Genomic DNA, 19,271 nt, shown 5'->3' with positions numbered 1-19,271 from the left:
AAGCTATCTACATAGATACAATAATACTTTTTATTTTTTTTTTTTTTTTTTTTTTTTTTTTTTTTTTTTTTTTAAATTTCACTTGTAGATGGTTATTTCAGAAGTTCTTAACTTGCAATGCAAAGAAAAGCATTTAATAGTAACGAATGGAAGCAAATCCGGAACCTTCTTCCTTGAGGATGCATTTCATGAGGGTTTTCATGCAATTATGGGAAAATAATTTTCTCCCACGCCCGTGGAGAGGGCTGAGTGGAGAGCACTGATAAGACTCCACAGAAAGACAGGAAGAACGGGAGCACAACGGAGGCTATTTTGCAAGAGCCTCTGTGTCATCCTTTCCATTTTTGTGGAGGGGAAAAAAAAAAAGGCCACGTTTTGAGCCACCTTTGTGTTTCATTGTGGGGGGGGGGGGGAAAGCTTTCCAGTAAAGTCACCTTTGTGCATTTCGAGCACAGGGTTTCTCAGGAATTTCGGTCACCAGTGTCCTGGGTTCACCAGCCCCACGTTTTCTGCCAGTGCTGTCATTGGGAGTAGCAGGGGGAGGGAGCTGCAGGCAACAAAAGAGCAGGACCCATCGCAGGAGAAGAGATTGATCTGGAGCTCAGCACCGAAAACCATTCGATCTGATGAGGCTGCAATTAGGCGGCCTTATTTATTTGTTTGTTCGCTGGGAGCGGCGGCAGCATCAATATCCGCCCCTGCCCAGCGTTTGGGAAGCCTTGTGAGAAGAGGCTTTGTGTGAGCGCAGGGCTGCCTGCGAGGAGAAGGAAGGAGCTTGGGCCTGATCCGCTATCCTTGTGTGTATGTGGGGGGGGGTGTAGGATTTGTAGGAGGAAGAGATAAAGGAGGATATATATATATATATATTTTTTTTTTTTTTTTTACTTTTTTTCATCTCCATTTCTTTCTAGACGATGAGCTTTCTGTTAATCTCAAGAAGCTGGCCACACCCTGTACGTTTTCCAGCTGAATTTTGCTCAAAAACGGCAGCCGGCAATTACCTTCCCCAGCAGGCCGCCTTTGCACCCTGCTCTGCCTCACTGAGGGCTTCAGCAGCAGCCGCAGGATGGAGGCCAACCTACATTTGGCCCTCATGTACCACGTCCTGAATTGCCAGGGGATTGATAGAGTACTGTTTGCTAATGTACTTCCCTAAAAATAACAGTGGGTTTAAACGTAAACTGTTTTTCTTCCTAATGGATTAGGGAATGATATTGTCAGCAAAGTCGCCTTGCTTGCTGGACACATCGTAAATGCTCTGGTGGGGACTCAGAATGGCCTGATTTCTAGGTTATTTAACAAGACGGTTTCAGTTGGCCTCAAAAGCAGCATTTTGAATACTGATGTGCTGCTAGGCCTTCTGCAAAGTCACCTGTATTCCCTCTGCCTTCAAACACAGCTTAAGAATTTGCAGCTTAATAAACCAAATGGACTAAAAACTAAAAACGTGCACGTGAGGGAAAGCCCCCAAGATGCAGGGAGTAACATGTGCCTCTTTACCTTCATTTTTTTACCTCTCACTGATGCTCTTACTTTGAAAAAAAAAGAAAAAAGAATGAAAAGAGAGAGCCGAGGACAGGCCGGGCCGCGCATATTTGCTGTCATTTCGAGGCGAGCGCCGCAGCGCGCGGGGGCCGGGCCGCAGCGGTAACGCCGCTCGGATCCGCAGTGCGGGGAGGAGGGGGCCCAGCGCCCCTTCCTGCACTCCTGGTTTTGTTTCTGTTTTTTTTTTTTGTTTTTTTTTTAAAGCACGTGTGGGCTTTATTTCTCCTGGATTTAGGGCTGCTGGAAGAGCTTGGGGGAGGAGAACTACCCGGGAGAGCAGCAGCTCCTGGAGGGATCCTGTGCCACAGGAGCGGGGCTGGGGCCGCGTGGCCTCCAGTGTGTCCCAAGGTTTGCATGGCCACGGAAGGGATGGGGAATGCAAGCTGTGTTTCAGGGAAGGGAGGAAATGCCCTCTCTTGAGAGAAAAAGAAAAATAAAATAACCGACAAACCAGTAACCAGGTTAGATGTTTAGCTGCTGGTTTCTCCTGTTATACCTGTGCTAAATAATGGGGATATGTCCTTTTATAATACTGGATCCGAGGCATCGGCGACAGTCACCTGTGATGCAGTCTGTGATTTGGAGGATTGAATACCCAGGATTTGCTTACATTTAAGTAAGCCATTAAAACACCCTCCTTAAGGCAAAGAGAAGTGCAAATCAGCCAATGCTCTGGAGCCCCTTGCAGCCCCGTAGTTCTTTTTACCCCAAACTAGGGCAGTCCCAGCAGCTGTGCTGAATGCTCTGTTTGCAAGAAGTGCTTTTTCTTTAGGTACCTTGTGAAGATAGTGGCTAAAGAAGGTTGTTTATTTAGGTGCATCCCTAATTATTTCCTTTAATTATTTTAAATGCTTTTAACTGCTTAGCTGGCGTTCAGCATATAGGAAAAGCCTCTCACTTACATATGGTGTTAGGATAACATCTTGTTTTTCGAAGCATTTAAACTACCAGACACCAACATGCAGCCTTTATTATCTAATAGCATTCACAAAGGACACACAAAAAGGGAGCAGGTAAGGGAGTACCTTGGAGTCCTAGAAAATTATTTTAGACATCCTACATTCTCCTTTCTCTGCGCTTTTTACTTCTCATTGCACTCCCTATCTGATACTTAAAACACTTTCCCCCTCAAAAACAGCCCCCAAAAAAACCCTTGATCACTTGATCATGAGGGTAATTTTAAAGCTTTTTCTCCCAATGGATATTGCTCTGGAGCAACCCGAATGATTCTATACTATTGTCCCAGTCATATTGGAAACCGCCATGAAGAAACAAGCTGTCGAGCTTACCCTCCTTGCTGCCTAGCTCTGCTGAGCTTATTGTGGCTGAGATAGCTGTGAAAAGGGTGTTTCAGCTGCTTTAGAAAGGATGGGGCTGGTAAATGCATCCTAGGCAGGAGCTGACATCTTAGAAAATGAAAGAAAACCAAAGATTGGGGAGTATTTTATTTTGCAAATGCTTCTGAAATCAAATATTTCACTCACTGACTTACTGCAGTTAATATACTGTGTTTTACAATAGGTTCTATAGGCTTTTTATTTATATATGTCCTGTAATAGGTACAGTATTCTGTGTAGTAACAAACCCCTAGTGAACAATTTAGGAGAAAAAAGCATTTCTAGCTTTGTGGTGGACCTTCTCTTTCTACGGCAGTAGGTGTTAACTGTGCTGTTTTCTTGCTGATATTTTTTAGAGGCTTCAGGATTTTGCAATAAAAGATTAGACAAGTTCTTCGAGGTATTCGTTTCGTTAAAACACGCATCCTTTTCCTATCAAGATCTAGTCCTGCTCCACCTTCCTTTCAGTGTGGAAAGGATTTCCAGTTAGGATAATTGCCATCTCTTTATCTACCTCTTTGTGTTGCTTTTCAGGCATGAAGCCATCTGGTAAATTATAAGAGCCTACTATGAAAAGAAAGACTTTCATTTTTTTAGCAATTTGTTCTTGCTGTGGCCTTTTTTTTTTATAGGGATTAGTTTTGCTGTAACTGAATTTTTAAGGGCTTTTTTTTGTGATTTATTCATCTCATTATGTAATTTGTATATATACTTCTGTGTTTTAAACATCTAAGCTCACGTTCATTGTTTCCCTGGTGCATCTGCGGTGAATAAATACTACGATTTTACCAATTCAGACTTTCTGCAAACATATTCACATAAGCACGTGTTAATTTTCTTCGGAGGCACCAGTCTGTTGTATATTGTTCTGCGTATTTATGTGTACAGAGGCGGCAGTATATACGGCTGCGCACGCGTATCCGATCAGGTTTCATTAGGTTGTAATGCAAGATTATACGGCCGAGACGAGCAAAGAGCTGCAGCGTTTTGAACAAAAGGGTTAATTCCCTATCATCGTGTGCGTGGATGATGCCATGTGGGATCATTTGTGAGCTCTGAGGTGGGTGACCATTTCCATTTTGGCAAAAATCCCTCGAGAGGCAGAGCATTTCAGAGCGGGGTGTGATGTGTTCTCCTGGTAAGAGTGATTGACAGGGGATGAATAAATAGTTAAAAGAACTGAATAAATGCCACCCTCCTGTTTAAGTCTAGGCACACCCAGGCTAGCACATATATATTCTAATGCAACACTTCAGCCAGATGCTTGAGTTGTCTAGTGACAAAAACATCCTTGAAAGGCCAAATCATGGTTTAATTATTACTGCTTCTGAGAAGAGTTTTATTTTCTGGTGACATTTTCCTGGAGATTTGAATAAATGCAGGGCATTACAATATTTTGCAAGCAGAATGAAATGATAAATATATATGCAAAAGGTGACTGAGGCCTCTTGAGTGGAAACAGGGGCCCTGACAGCAGATTTTTGGTCAATGGGTGAGGTGAAATGGTTCACTGAATTGGATAACACCGTGCATGCCATAGTGACTGATTAAATTAATTTGTTCATGGCTGCCGCCTACTCTTTAGCCTATTTTCAAACTTTTTCTAAACCCACTAAATAAATGTGGCATTATGGAAGCGAATGCATATGTATTTAGAGCTTTAAAAATCTGTTGTCTGCATTAAGATAAAATGCATGATTTCCAGAATGTCTGAACACTCCTGAAATTGCCTACTTTTAGATAAAAAGCTAGTGAATAAGTTTCTATTAGTACACGTCTGGAAACAAGTAAGTAGGATATTAGTAAGCACCATTCTTCATTATAGTCTCAATCATGACTTGGGCAACATAAACTATTTTTTCATTTGCAAATGTTATAAACTATGTGGATGTTACAATTGTTAAAAACTATGCAGATCTTAACTATGCAATTCTTTTAAAGGTTTATTTCCTAGGTGAAACTCTGACTGTAAATGTAGTTTTCCATGTGTTAAACTTCATTTCTTTGCCTAGACTAATAGTAGCTGGATCAGAGCTTGGTTACTGCCCAGGGACCTAAAATTTCAAATATTTTAATGTGTACTGTGGCGAAAAATGTTATATTATTATATATATATAGTTATGTATTTTTGAACACTTCAGTTGGCTCCATCAGGCATTGAGTATTTGTGCACTCATATTTTAAATTACCTGATAGTTAAGGGAAAGGACAAAAAAATCATTATCATTGCTTTAGTTCTCTTCAGTGAAGTGTTAAATGGTTATGAGTTTAATTTATATACACTCACTGCAAATATGTATTGAAAAAAAGAAGCAGAAACTGTAGAACAAAAGCTAGTATTTATAGAAAGCTGAGCTGTGAACATGACCAGCATAGGCTCCTCGTGCCGAAAGCTTGTAATTATTTCCCTCCAGTATATGTTTGAATAATGTGTTTTAAGCATTCACATACCTAGCATGTGTTATAAATTATCATTATACAGTAAGTTGTTCAAGATTTCATTAAGATTCTCCAGGTTAAGAAGATTAATAGAGAAGCGTATTTACTTTTTAGCTGTTTTTAAGAATCTGCAAAAACAGTCTTTGCTGAGTCCTTGCCCTGTGGAATAAGCGCTCTGCGGTTTGTCCGCCCCTGGGGAGTGACTCTTTGAAGATGACACCCAGGATCACCACCACTTGCCTGTGGTTTGGGAATTTCAAGAGAAAACAAACAAAGCCTGTTTTATGACTCTTGCAAAGGCTTTATTTATTTTGTTTTGATTTGAAACCATAAAAGCTATTACATCCCCTCTGAAATATAAGCGTTGTAAAAGTTTAGCTTCCACCTTTCCCTTATCGTGCCTTATCTGTGCCGGAAAATGCCAGCCTGGGAGGCTTAGGCAAGATCCTTTGTTAGACCAGACGGTTTTGTGTGTGCACGTATGTGGAGACTGGGCTTTAGCACTGTGAGGGCCAGGGTTGGTGCTACCACCAAGGCACTGTTTGCATCTGCCGTGTGAAACCCCCACGCAGCTGTGGGCCTGTGGGGAGGAGGTGAATGGCAAGGAGATGCTCCTGAGTCTCCTCGCTTCCTGCCTTCTTCCCTGAGCCTTGGGAAGGTGGGGAGAGCAGGACATGTGTCCAGGGTTCCCCGAGGAAACCTCTGCTTTCAGAAGATGGGTCTGTGGGAGCCTTGTCCCAAGTAGGACATGAGGTTGCCCAAATTACCTCCATCAGAGGGCCTACGGGCCCTTCTTTGGCCAGGCAGGTCCAGTAGGGGAGCGTCTCCCGCCCCGAGTCATCCCCATCCTCCCAGTAACATCACCCATCCCCTCCACATTTGGGCTCCCCTCCTTGAAAGCAGCATGTCCTTTGGGAAAGGACTTGCTAGACATCACTAGGGAAGGCTGAGTATCCTCATTCAGTATTTCCTTGTCTCCCTGATGTGGCAACGCACAGCATGAAAACTAGAACACATCTCTCTGGGAAGATGTAGGAGAAGGTCCTCGGTGACTGCTTCATCTCCTCCCCTTTCTGAAATAAAGCATGTTAATCATTTGAAATATTGGCCCTTAAATGAGTGTGATGTTATAAATACTGGAGTAAACAGAAATGCTTGCGGCATGGCAGGATAGTTGGACATTTGGTGCCCTCTAGTGGGATTTGTGTTACCAGGACTCTGCTTTGTAATATTGCCAGAGGTCCTGGGCTGAAGGGGGAAAAAAACACAAAGGAAAACCACACAAAACGCAAAAAACTTCTGTAGTTTGGTAAGAACTACCAAGTGGAGATTCAAGGTTTTAATATCTTACTACTGTAGTATGCATGGAACAAAAATTGTCTAACAAACAGAGTTGGGTGTTTTTTTTTTTTTTTCCATATCTGTGCAGTGCTGCTGATTGATGGCCCTTACACAGTGGGACACTTGCAGTGTTGTTCTTGGGCTGCATGGGCTTGCTTTATAGACAGCTGAGGGCAGCGAGGCATTTAAAGGCTTTCAGGAAGGCATCATCAGGCACTGTTTGCATCTGTACATGTCTTTGACTTAGCCCTACCAGTCAATAGACAGGTCTTGGTAAAAACGAGCGCGGATCTGTTGCAATTGATTTTGAGCAATGTGGAGTTTATGAGGAAAGGTCATAACTGACATGATTGATGGTAACAGAATCCAATCCTAAATAAAAGGTGTTTTTTGACAGCGGTGTGACAGAGGAGTTCATTCCAAGTGACTTTTAGCAAGCACAGGTGAGATATGTGTTAGCCCACCAATGGAATATTCCCAATGGAATATCAGCACAGGTGCTCTCCCTGTTTGACCCGCAGACCTTGTGCACATCAGTACATAGAAAATGGTACAGTTTGATGCTACATGTTATAACCAGCTGTTTGTCTTCATTTTTAGATGCTACAACTGTGGTGGCCTTGATCATCACGCTAAAGAATGTAGTCTACCTCCACAGCCAAAGAAGTGCCATTACTGTCAGAGCATCATGCACATGGTGGCGAACTGCCCCCATAAAACTGTTTCACAACAGCCCGCTAGTTCTCAGGGAAGACATGAAGCTGAACAACAGCCTTCCACTTCTGCTGTCCTGAGAGAAGGAGGAGCAGCGTACGGCTATTCGTCTCCATCGTATTCTCAGGAGGGAAGGTCAGAGCTCTCAGAGCGGTCAGGCAGGTCGCCACAGGAAGCTTCTTCAAGTAAGTTATCTGCATCACCTGAAGAACCAAGCAGAAAGGGGCCTTCTGTTCAAAAAAGGAAAAAAACTTAAGAGCTTTTGTCATAACTTTCCATTTTCTTTATCCTCTTGGGATGTCTACCTCATGCAATACAGGGGAAATTATTTCATTATCAGTAGCTGACCTGGAATTTTAACTACTGTTGAGGAACTGTGAATTTTTTTTTTCTTTAATAGACAAATCACTCCAAGCAAAATACATATGATCAGGGTGTGTTAAGTTTTACCTTCTGTATGTTTGTGTATGAGTGTGCACGCGCGTGGGTGTGTATGTGTACTTATCTATAAATATATATATTTTTCATTGAACACTCTCCAACTCCCACAATACATTATTGTGAAGCAATAGATACACTATCCAAAAATGTTCCTGAACCCATTCTTAGAAACTATTTTCAAAGGCACTCAAGAAAAGCAAACAAGAAAATCCAAGAAATCTCTCACACAGCCACACCAAACCTGAAAAACCACACACAGAGCTATGATCAGGACTGTTGCTTTTCTTTTGAACCAAAGGATACTTTCATATTTTAAAGCTGCCATATGGTACTAAAGATACTAAGACATCCCCTCAGCATCAATTTGAGTTATTTTCTTTCTCATACCTATGAAGTATCAATGCCTTTCCCCTCCCCGTGCCTATGAAGGGCAGTGTCATGAGTGAATATGGCTCTCATGGCCACAATCCTTGGCAACTGATCTGATTTAAACTGATGAGGAGTTGAAAGCTCCAGGAAAGACAATGAATGTGTAGTTTCTGTGCTGGTTTCTCAAAGCGTTTTGTTAAATTAATATGGTTGTAATTGTAATGTAGATGACTTGTGTAGGGGAGAATGTGTAAGTCATTACAGACCCTTCTGAGGGGAAGCAGGAGGCCATCCTGTTTATCTCGCTGTTTTCTGTGAAAGTTTAGAGGACCTTGGTGATGGTGGCAGCAGCAGCAGCAACTTCTTTTGGGTCCCAAGTAGTCCCCATTGATGTGAAGGGAATTACGCCTTGTTTACTGTTGAAAGATCATGGAGAGAAGTCCCTAGGAATTTTTTGTTGTTGTTGCCTTTTTTTGTTTCGTTTTGAGAAAAAATAAATGCAAAGCTAAGATGATCCTGGGATAAATAATGCTTTAAGAGTAACGGTAGATGGGTACCTGCGGTTGCTCCGCCAGCCTCCCGTGACGATGCAGCAGGAACCCAGCTGCAGAGCAGCCTCAGTGCAGGGCCCTGCAGACGTGCCCACAGCCCTGGGCATCGCCTGCGTCCTGCCAACGGGAGCCGTTGGTTGTGGGGCAGCCTGTGCCTGGTGTGTGCTGGGGCACACGCTCCATTAGAGACGAGCAGGGTTGGTGGCCTCGGAGCAAGACTCCCCGCGCCGCAGCCCTTGCTCGGGGTTAATGGAGTTGGAGCCTGTGAAAACTTCGAGTCACATCCCATTTGTAACGTCTCGGTTGCCAAGTCATACGGAAGATAACGTACTTTGACAAATCCCATTGCAGATGTAAGTGAATTAGAGAAACCTGCATAATCCTTAGCATTGGCAATAAACACAGACTGTTAAAGCTTGAAAGAGTCAGGTAGGTTTAAGCTCAGATAATCAAGCAGCAGCCCGCGAAGGGCTCCGGGGAGCCCGGGCGCTGCCTGCGGTAACGGCCCTGGCCGGCGGTTGGCGGCCGTTACCACAGGTGCGCGGCTGGCTCCGGGCGTGGCCTCCCCCTTCCCGCCTCTCCTGCCCGAGGAGACACTTACTGTTGCTGCTGCTGCTGCTTCAGTAAAGAGGTTGGGACCGAATGCCTCAGCGAAGGGCACGATATCCAGAGAATTATTTTGTGTGAATTCCTTGCCAGTGTTTGTGAGAATCTCGACAGTTTATACTGAAGTTCTCAGTGTGCTAATGCAAAGCTTACCTTTGACGATATTGAATGTGATGTATCTATAGAGAACTTCCTTGCCTTACGTAAGGATAGTAAACTTATTTAAGTTATGTAGACAAATCAAAGTGGCATTGCTTGACCTTCTAGCCGGTGTGAAAACCAGGTTAAACAGCAAAGATGCAAAACTTAGGTCACTTTGAAAATTTAAACCAAAGTTCCTTATAGAAATAGGCAATTGTGGATTTGAAAACTGGTCATTCCCTGTTTATATGTAAGAAGTTCAGAGCTGAAATAATTTCAACACACAGGTTTTTAGTGGTGCTGTTCGAAATCATTGCATGCACCAACGTCAGACTGAACTGCTAAGAGCACATACCAAACCCTATCTTATTGTTGAAAGCTTAAGGTTTTATTTTTATATAGTAGAATGTTATCACTATTACATAACATACTCAGGACAAAGAACTTTGCTCAGGGAATATACCATGTGATGCTGTGTTTTCTTTACAGAATAGTCTACCAACCTGCTTGCTCAGAACAAACCAAATAGACTTAGACCTTTTTATCTCTATATAAGTATTACGTACTGATATTAGTAACTACCTCTGAGTTGACATAGACCTGCATTTCTGATTACCAGATTTTCAGCATTTTGTATTATAAGTTCCTGTGAAATGAACAAGTGGTATCCTATACTGGTTGCTGGTGTGAGCATTTGTGTGTCTACACTCACAGGGTGTGAGTCTTCAGAGAGACTGGGCAGCCACAGCTCCCACTGACTCCAGTTGGAGCTTTTGGGGCTCAGCCTTTCTAGAAGGGAAGGGAGGGGGGGTGGGGGGACAGAGGGGGAAGAAAACAAAAACAGAAAAACATCAAGCCCACTTTGTTTACATAGGTGACAATAAAATTAATATTCTGTTTACAGCAAAAGGCTACCTCATATTTACTGCATAAACACACCTTTGTGCTCCTCTGGCCTTAAAGGTGGCTGTTGATCTATGGTACATACTTTTTATCTGTACTAAATATGTAACTGGTAATTCACCACTGCATACATTATGGCAAATACTTGTTTAAGATGAAGCATCTATTTGAAATTATGAGAAGACTCCAAACAATTCTTTAAAAGTTTTTATTTTTCTGTCTGAAGGAACATGGGCACTGTTCACAAAAATAAATACCTCTCCAAAAAGCGACAAAAACATACACACCTAAGTCAAACACACAGCAGCATGAGCTGTGGCAGGTAACTACTTAGCACTGGGCTGCTCTAGAAATATATAATGATATTCCATCAATAGGCTGCTCCAAATAAGCAAAGTCTCCTTTAGAGGAGGAGGCACCAATTTGAGTTTGGAATTTTTCCTTTATATCTAAGGATGAAATTAATATTCTACAGCTTGCCTGAGCCCTGATTTCCCCTATTCACCAGCCTGTCCTTGCCAGATGCCTCACAATGAAACTAGCTTGAGTAGAAATAGTTGAAATCTCTGCTCCGAGAGATCTATTTTTCTCCTAACAATACTGGAGATAAGGTTAAACCTGTAACAAGAGTATCTCTCCCTTCCATTCCCTTGGCCCAAAATACTCAATTTGATTTAATCACAAGGGATATTGTGAGATTTTTTTTTTTATTCTCCCTCAAGGAAATTTAATGGCACATACTAGACACTACAAAAATGAGGCTATGAGGAAGGCGTACATTTGGAGGAAGAGCCAAATGACTTTTATTCTGGCTGATGACAAATTTGGCATGACAGGATCATCTAAAATATTTTACTTTTAGCCAGCTTTCAGGGAGTGCCAAACAAGACATTTGGGTCTTAACTCTTCCCTTTGTAGGCCACCTTTTTCAGTTCATTTTTGCTTTGCACCCAGTGCTGGAGTTCCTGCTTAGTCATACTTAGTTTTGAGAATAGAGCCCCATAAAAAGTGTTTATAGATCTTGTAACATTCTTTGTAAGAAGAATTATAAAAGAACATGGGAAATCTCACTGAGTCTTAAATTTAATTTAATTAATTTATCTGTAAGAAATGTTTATCGTAAAAAATATATATGTATTCCCCTGTGCTAGATATAAAAGTAATTGGGAAGATATGTACATGTGCAGATGCACTGATTTTAATTTTCTAGAAGTCTTAATGAGATTTGATTATTGTTTTAGAAACAAGCAGAGCCTTGTTAAATGCATCAATCTTACTTTGCTTAGTATATCAACAGCCTCTTCTTTAAGAAACGTTGGTTGTGTTACCCCTGTTATAACTGTTGACTAATTATGAGAGGCTCATCTATGAACACACATTTCTGTTTTATACTGAAACAGAGCTGTATGTTGGCAGTTCTCATCGTATTTTTATGAGAATGTGGATGAGCACCAAGGTATTTGCTACCGTTGTCATTAAACCAAATGTAAGAGTAACCAGCTTTACAAAGGATAATGGTTTTGACTACCTCTTGGATTACTAAGTTAAGCAACAACTGGCTGACAAACATCACCAGACTGGCTTAAACTAGTATGTGTTGCTTGTGGTAATAATAACAATAACCATACTAGAGACCAAAGTGAACACTGATTTCTATATGTCTTTAATACTGTGTCTTATCTAGTGTTTTTAAATTATCTTCTGTAGTATAGATTACCTCATTGTCCATTTTGACTTGTATGTTGTTTACAAGGTGAAATTAAAGAAAATCACTTGAATTTTATGTTTTAGAAAAAAAAAAGACAGTTCAAGTTTTGAAGGTCATTTCACCTGTTTACTGTCTTGAGGGACTAAAGCACTGATTGCCTTTCTACATATCATGTATTTTATATTCTCATTTCATACCTAATGTCTTTTTTTTTCCTGTCGGTCATGGATATTGTGAGGTTTAAAAGAACTACTTGATTAAAAATAAAACATATAACGTTGGCATTTACAGCAAGCCTTGGAGATTTTCTGTATTTATTTGCGTGATAGAGAAGATGTGGACATGTTCCCTCTCCCCAGCAGTTGAGGTTGGGCACCGTTTGCCCTCAGAGCATCTCCCCCGGGCAGCCAGCATCCTCCTTTGGGCGGTGGGGCCTGTGTGTGCCCGTTAGGCAAAGGTGGGTTATCCAGAGCTGCTGAACACCTTGCTGCGAGCCCACCTCACCACTACTAACCTCACACGGAACGGACAAACGTCACACGGAATCAGTGGCGCTGGTGGGATGTGGCACTGAAGGGACCTGGTGGGCCTGATGTCTCCACAATTGACCAACGAGGTAGCGGGCAGGTCACAGCAGGCCTTCAAAGCAGAAAAGTCACAAAAAGCAACGTTTTCATTTGCCTTTTCTGCAGTTTTTAAGATTCAGGTGTCTAAGACAAGTTCCCATCCCTTCTGTAACCTTAGATGAAAAACAAATCTAGTTCTTCTAGTATTTTTTCCACAATCTACCAGTACCAAGAACTGTTGACACCAGAGCCAGGCATGTCAAAACAACTCAGTACCTGTCTGCTTCCCTTCACACCAGTCTTCTTTTTTGGCGCTAATAATAAAAACTACCCAAATGCAAATGATTTCTAGGCTGGAGCTGCCCGTAGCGAGCAGCAGGTCGCTCTGGCAAAGCATCTCTGCAGTACTTACCCCCCAGTCACTTAACCAGGGCTGCACTAGCCAAACAGTTCCTAAACCAACAAAGACAAACCAGTGTTATAATTACTGTTTTACCAGATGAATACTAGGCAGCAAGAGTTAAAAGTATTTTTGTTTATGTTAGGCATCCACTTTTTGGCACTTAAAATGCAATTTTCCAAACAATCCAAAGTTCAATGCAAGACATAATCCAGCCAGTTCAACCTGATGCACCATGTAAACTATTAAATGGCAGTTACTGCAGTATTGAGCTACAGAGCTGAGCTTTTTTTGCTTGGCTGCTTTAAGTGCGTTTTCCAGTTGGACTTCAGACAAGAGGCCTGAATGCTCCTGAGAAATGGGAAACTCTCCATTCCGTGGCACCTTGCTCTAATCACTTCCATATCAATGACTAGTGCCTAATTCCCAGTGTCTCCAGCCTCAACTTCCAGCCATTTTTCTTTTTCCACTAGACAAATCTCACTGTAATTGGAGATGGTTTCGCTTTCTCCTTCTAACATTGGGTACATAATATTCCATAACATCCTCATAGGAAAGCTCTGGGAGTGTGGTCTGGACAAGCGCACAGTGAGGTGGATCAAGAACTGGCTAGATAGAAGAGCTCAGAGGGTGGTGATAAATGGGGCCGAGTCCAGTTGGAGGCCTGTGGCCAGTGGTGTCTCCCAGGGGTCAGTACTGGGCCCAGTGCTGTTCAACCTGTTCATCAGAGACTTGGACAAGGGCACAGAGGGCACCCTGAGCAAGTTTGTGGATGATACCAAGCTGGGTGGAGTGGCCAACACTGCAGAGGGCTGTGCTGCCATTCAGAAGGATCTGGACAGGCTGGAGAGTTAAACAGAAAGGAACCTCAGGAGATTCAATAAGGACAAGTGCAGGGTCCTGCACCTGGGGAGAAATAACCTCAGGCATCAGTACAGATTAGGGGTTGACCTGCTGGAAAGCAGCTCCATGGAGAGGGAGCTGGGAGTCCTGGTTGACACCAAGTTAACCATGAGTCAGCAGTGCCCTCATGGCCAAGAAGGCCAATGGGATCCTGGCCTGCATCAGGAGGAGTGTTGCCAGCAGGTCAAGGGAGGTGATTCTGCCCCTCTACTCAGCTCTGGTGAGGCCGCACCTGAAGTATTGGGTGCGGCTCTGGGCTCCCCAGTATAAGAGGAGTGTGGAGCTTCTAGAGAGGGTCCAGAGGAGGGCAACAAAGATGATTAAGGGACTGGAACATCTCTCATATGATGAGAGACTGAGTTGGGCGTGTTTACCTTGAAGAAGATAAGGTGAGAGGGAATCTGATTAACATATATAAGTACATGAAGGGGGAATGTAGGCAGGAAGGGGCCAAACTCTTCTCAGCAGAGATAGGACAAGGGGTAACGGGTGTAAGTTGCAACACAGGAAGTTCCATCTCCATATGAAGAAGAACTTCTTTCCTGTGAGGGTGCCAAAGCCCTGGAACAGGCTGCCCAGGGAGGCTGTGGAGTCTACTTGTCCGGAGGTCTTCCAAACACACCAGGATGCAGCCCTGTGCCATGTGCTCAGGGTGTCCCTGCTGGAGTAGGAGGGTTGGTCCAGATGATCTCAGCTCTTAGAGGAAAAGAAAAAAAGAAAATCAGTCACCTTGCTATTCTGAGCTAAGGACAAGACATAAGGAACTGAGGTCTGAAAACATTTTTCCCCCATTAGGGCCAGCACTATGGTTTCACTAGAGGTCCTGATCTGTTCTTAGCCCAGGACAACCAGCCTTGGCACAGAGGAAAGACTCCTTATCTCATATGTGAAGCTCTACCATGGTCACAGGAGTGAGGAAAAGCTGTTCTCTCCTTCACCTCCTAGAGTCACCAGCATTTATTCCTGACTTGTTCTTCAAATTGTATTGATGGTGATTTCCAAAGATGATGTACTAAAACTGATTTCCAGATGTCTTCAAAACACCTGGATTTTGGAAGCTGTTTTCTTGAGGGTAACAGTTCACTAATAGTGCTTAACCCTCCTTCTTCATCCTTCTCAGCTATTCTCAAGGGGCCCTTGAAAACAAAATATTTGAGTTTGGCTACTGCAGGGCTTAGAACTAGTTTATATAAACCTCTTTAAAGTGATATTTCTAAGCAGTAATATTTGATATTTCGATTTGTATGTGTGAATACCTGCTACAAAATGCTAGAAAAAAAATGGGCTATCAACAGAAAATATTTGTACAAACTTTTGCCAATAGCCAACAAAGCCCTGTTGACTATTTCCATATAAAAGCTACCTACTACTCAATGCAAAGATGCCCCTTCCAGAATAAAGGACATCCCCATGAGCAACACGACCAGTACGGGTAATCCTGGAGGTAGAGGCTGCCAGTAGCGCTACTTAGTGCGGATGCACACACACAAGATGCATAGCTTACACATGGGAGTCTCCCCAAAAGGGTACGTGACCCCCTTGCAAGTGACAGATGTTCCTGTGAAAGCTTAAAGCCTGTCCCCTATAATGGTTAACTTAAGCTGTGGGGGATCATAGAGGTTATACATTGCAAAATAACAGTACATTTCTGATTTTGACAGATGCTTCTCACTCCAATTTGTGAGCTGGTCTTACAGACCTGACAGCTAGAGGCACACATATACAAAAAGGAGGACAAGTTTAGGTTCTCAGCTCCCTTGGGTTGTGCTGCATCACGCAGGTGCAAGACCAGGGCTTGGGAATCTTTGCTCAGTGAGGCAGAGCAGATCCACAGTCTTTAAGGTAAGCACTTATTTTACATTCCCAAACTACCTACACAGCAACAAAAACACTATATTACTTTTCTCACCTGTCAAACTATTGCTGCTTTTCAGCAAAGATATATTGAAAGAGAAAGCCTGATTTTTTTTCCCCTCACATTTTCATGCAATTACTAACATTACAAGAGCTGTATAACTTCACGTTCCTCTTCCAGGTAAGTTCTCTCTTCTCTCACATTCACATAGATCCTCTTCACTTTGGCTGAAGTTCAGGGTAGGGTTTGTGCTCAGCAGCAAAATGCCCAGGCCCAGGGTGGGCTGATTCTCACCTTGGGAGACTATATCAGTGACCTTCCCTCTGAAAGCAGCTGCCATGGGCTTAAGCGTTAGCCCTCTCTGCAATCACTGAGGAATGGGAAGTACTTAGAAGCTAAAAGGGGTGACCGTAGGTGCTCTGGAGGATGGGATTAGAATAAGGACATCTCAAATTAAGTAATGTCAAGTAGGCAGTAGTGCATTTCTAAAGGACACAATACAGGGAACATGGGTTGCCTACCGGTGCCAGAGGAAAAAATTTGGAAACTGTGATGAGCCAGTTACTGACTGTGTATCAACAAAATGTAATCACTGCTGAAATAAGTTGGTTTTAGAAAATACATGTGGGAACATTATATATGCAAACATCTGAGGGAGTTTTTCTGTTCTGGAGTCACTGCCAAGAACCCAGCTGGAGCAGCATTTCTAGCTAGAGAATATAGAGAGAGACGTCAGCTGGTAGAAGTAACAGACACAAGAAACCTGCCAGCTGCAAAGAAAGGTTGAAAAAAGCACATGTAGTTGTCCCTCTTTTAGCATCCTCCTAATAAGAGGAAAGGTGATTCAAAGGGGCTAGCAAACAGCCACCTCCAAGTCAAAGGAAAGGACACAAACAAACAAAAAAATGCTTCTCAAAACTGATTTTTCATGTGTTTTAAATAGATTAGCAGTAGCCAAGCACTGGAACATTTGCCTTTGGATTTTAAGACCTTATGAGGTGGAGATTCCTTGATCAGGTCAGATAAGCTCAGACCAAAACAGTTCAAAGTATCTTTATGCTGCCCTCAAGAATGGGAATGGACAATAGTTTCAGGTGACCACAGAAATTCTTCCAAAACATTTCCCTCATTGAAAAAATATTTCCTCTACTTAAAAATAAAATAAAATAGTACCCATGCTGTTTACAATTTCTTCGAATTTCCTTCCTCAATTTGATAGTCTTGGGGATTCTCTGTTATTTTCAGCAGTCAGAACTTCTAAAATGCACTGTATAGTCATAAATATGATGTTAGACAAGAGCATAACTCAGATCAACAACTGATGATCTGGGGGGGCTTCAGTTCAACTTAGTGAACTTTCCTCCCATGGGACATGAAGTTAATGACTTCATGCTTGATTTTTCAGTCCATTTGGTCTCAGGGGCCTGGGATTCACAAAGGAAAATCTTACCTGTAAAGGCAAAGTCATCTCTGAGTACACTTGCCTTCACTGGGTCCTGCCCCATTCAGCAGCAGGCCCATATTTTCCCTAGTCTTCCTTCTGCTGCTGATGTAGCTACAAAAGCCCCTCTTACTGCCCCTCATCTACCTCCCCAGATTCAACTCCAGGCAGCTTTAGCTCTCTTAACCTCACCCTGCATGCTCAGGCCATGTCCCTGTATTCCTGTGACTTAGGAATTAGGCAGGAGCTCGTTTTTCACCCATGCAGCTGTCCTGCTACTTTTGCCTGATATGGGGCAGACCTTTCTTGAGGTTAGATTGGGTGATCCTTGAAAATCAGCTAGCACTCTTTTAACTAGAGAAACTCTTCATCTAGAGTCATTTCAAGTAATCAAGTTAGATTTGAACACAATGAGCACAGAAATGTGTTTTCATTATGCTAGAGCATTTTATATAATACCACTTTTGCTCCTTCCCTTCATCATAAGTTATTTTGCCTGTTGCTTGTGTGCTACACATCCTTCTTCATCCGGGAGAGAAGTGCACATACACAGCGCAGTAAGGAAAGTGCAGTGCAGAACTCCAGAGGGCCATGTGATGGCGCAAAATTATTGTTTCTTTTAAATCGAAAGAAAGCACAGTTATAAATACCCAGCCTTTAAAAGTGTAGATTCCTGTTACCTGGCAGACAATGTCTATGCTATGCTTCCTTAGCTTTCTAGAGCAAAACAGCACTGAGCACCAGTGGACAAAAGGGCAGGATACAACAGTGCATGGGTGGATGCCTTTCAAGAAGCATCACTTTTGATTCGCTCCTTCCGACAAAGGACAATAGGGAATTCTTGTCCCAAAGGCACTTTGCCCAGGAAATCAGGATAATAGATAGCCTTAAGAGAAACTAATCTCCAAGGAGGAGGAACTCAAGTAGAGTTAAGTTATAATATCTGGACAGTATTAATTTGAGGCATCTGCTAATTAAAGTGGAGGTGGAGGGGGTAACACTGCTTACATTCAGCCCTGCACAAGGGCTACTCTGCTCAAGCTGCAAGTTCGGGGCCATGAAGAAGTTTCTGAAAAAGGAAGCAGTTGCTCTCTGGCTTCTAGAGTTCTTCAGCACAGATACAGGTAATGCCTGTAACATGACATGCCTGTAACTCACTTCAATTTTATGTTTTGTATCCTATCAAAATGTCCTATAATGTTTCTTTTTAATAAACAGATAACCTTTCAACTGTCAGCTGCTGGAGCTGTAAGGATACATTTTTTCCCTTCGCTATACATTTCAGTGCATAGAAATATTCCATATTTCTTTATATTGCAATCAGTTTTCTTCATGTCTATTGTGAACAGGTTCACGGTGTAACCTGTTCGGTTGTTTTCTTTTTGACAATCAGCTACTGTGAATGTGGTTTAATTTTCCATAGGCATTTATGTTTTAGTTGCAGAATCCCAGTTGTAATCCAGAAGACTCACACCTCATCCTTTTTTGTTTATCAGACATGTATCCTTAAAAGCTGCTTGAACAAACACACATAAATGAAAATGGCTGCAGGAGGACTTCTCATTTTTGGCATATAAAGACTTTCAGAGCATGAAATTTAGATGATAAATCTAACTACATCAGTTTCAAAATAAGACAGTGTGCTCTCTTTTGCATTTGATATGTGGCATAAAGTTATTTTACATCTATTTACACAGATTAGTAAGCAGTTCTTACCTCACTGAAACATTTTTAACAATGCAAAACCAAGCAAACCATATTTTGATGTAAAATTAAACACAATTTAAATTCACAGAAGCAGGGATATTTACAGTGCAGGTCCAACATCCAACCCTTCAAGTGTGTTTTGATATTGCAAGGGCTTTGAACAGTAAATAAAAAGGTTATATAACTCAGAGGTGGGGCGATTCCAGGACGCACTATTGGGTTAAATTTCAAAAATTAAAATGGAGCATCAGAAAACAGCATAAACAGATTCAAGTCAACTCTGCTCGACAGTACGTATACAAGC

The 19,271-nt window shown here is 42.3% G+C and overlaps 1 protein-coding gene across 1 annotated transcript in view; it reads left to right on the top strand.

Annotated features, from left to right (window-relative positions):
• The window catches only part of LIN28B (lin-28 homolog B), a gene marked incomplete at its 5' end in the record, with an annotated part of 36,388 nt that extends 27,855 nt beyond the window's left edge, over positions 1-8,533 (top strand). The window contains one exon of the mRNA XM_026036643.1: positions 7,263-8,533. Within this exon, the coding sequence (XP_025892428.1) occupies positions 7,263-7,632 (370 nt within the window). The remainder of the gene's footprint in view (positions 1-7,262) is intronic.
• Positions 8,534-19,271: the final 10,738 nt, after the last annotated feature.

This window comes from Nothoprocta perdicaria, unplaced genomic scaffold (assembly GCF_003342845.1).
Source record: "Nothoprocta perdicaria isolate Ctin4 unplaced genomic scaffold, notPer1 scaffold_182, whole genome shotgun sequence".
Classification (NCBI taxonomy): domain Eukaryota; kingdom Metazoa; phylum Chordata; class Aves; order Tinamiformes; family Tinamidae; genus Nothoprocta; species Nothoprocta perdicaria.
Note: the sequence above shows the minus strand (reverse complement) of the source record. Positions and strands in the feature narration are given on the sequence as shown.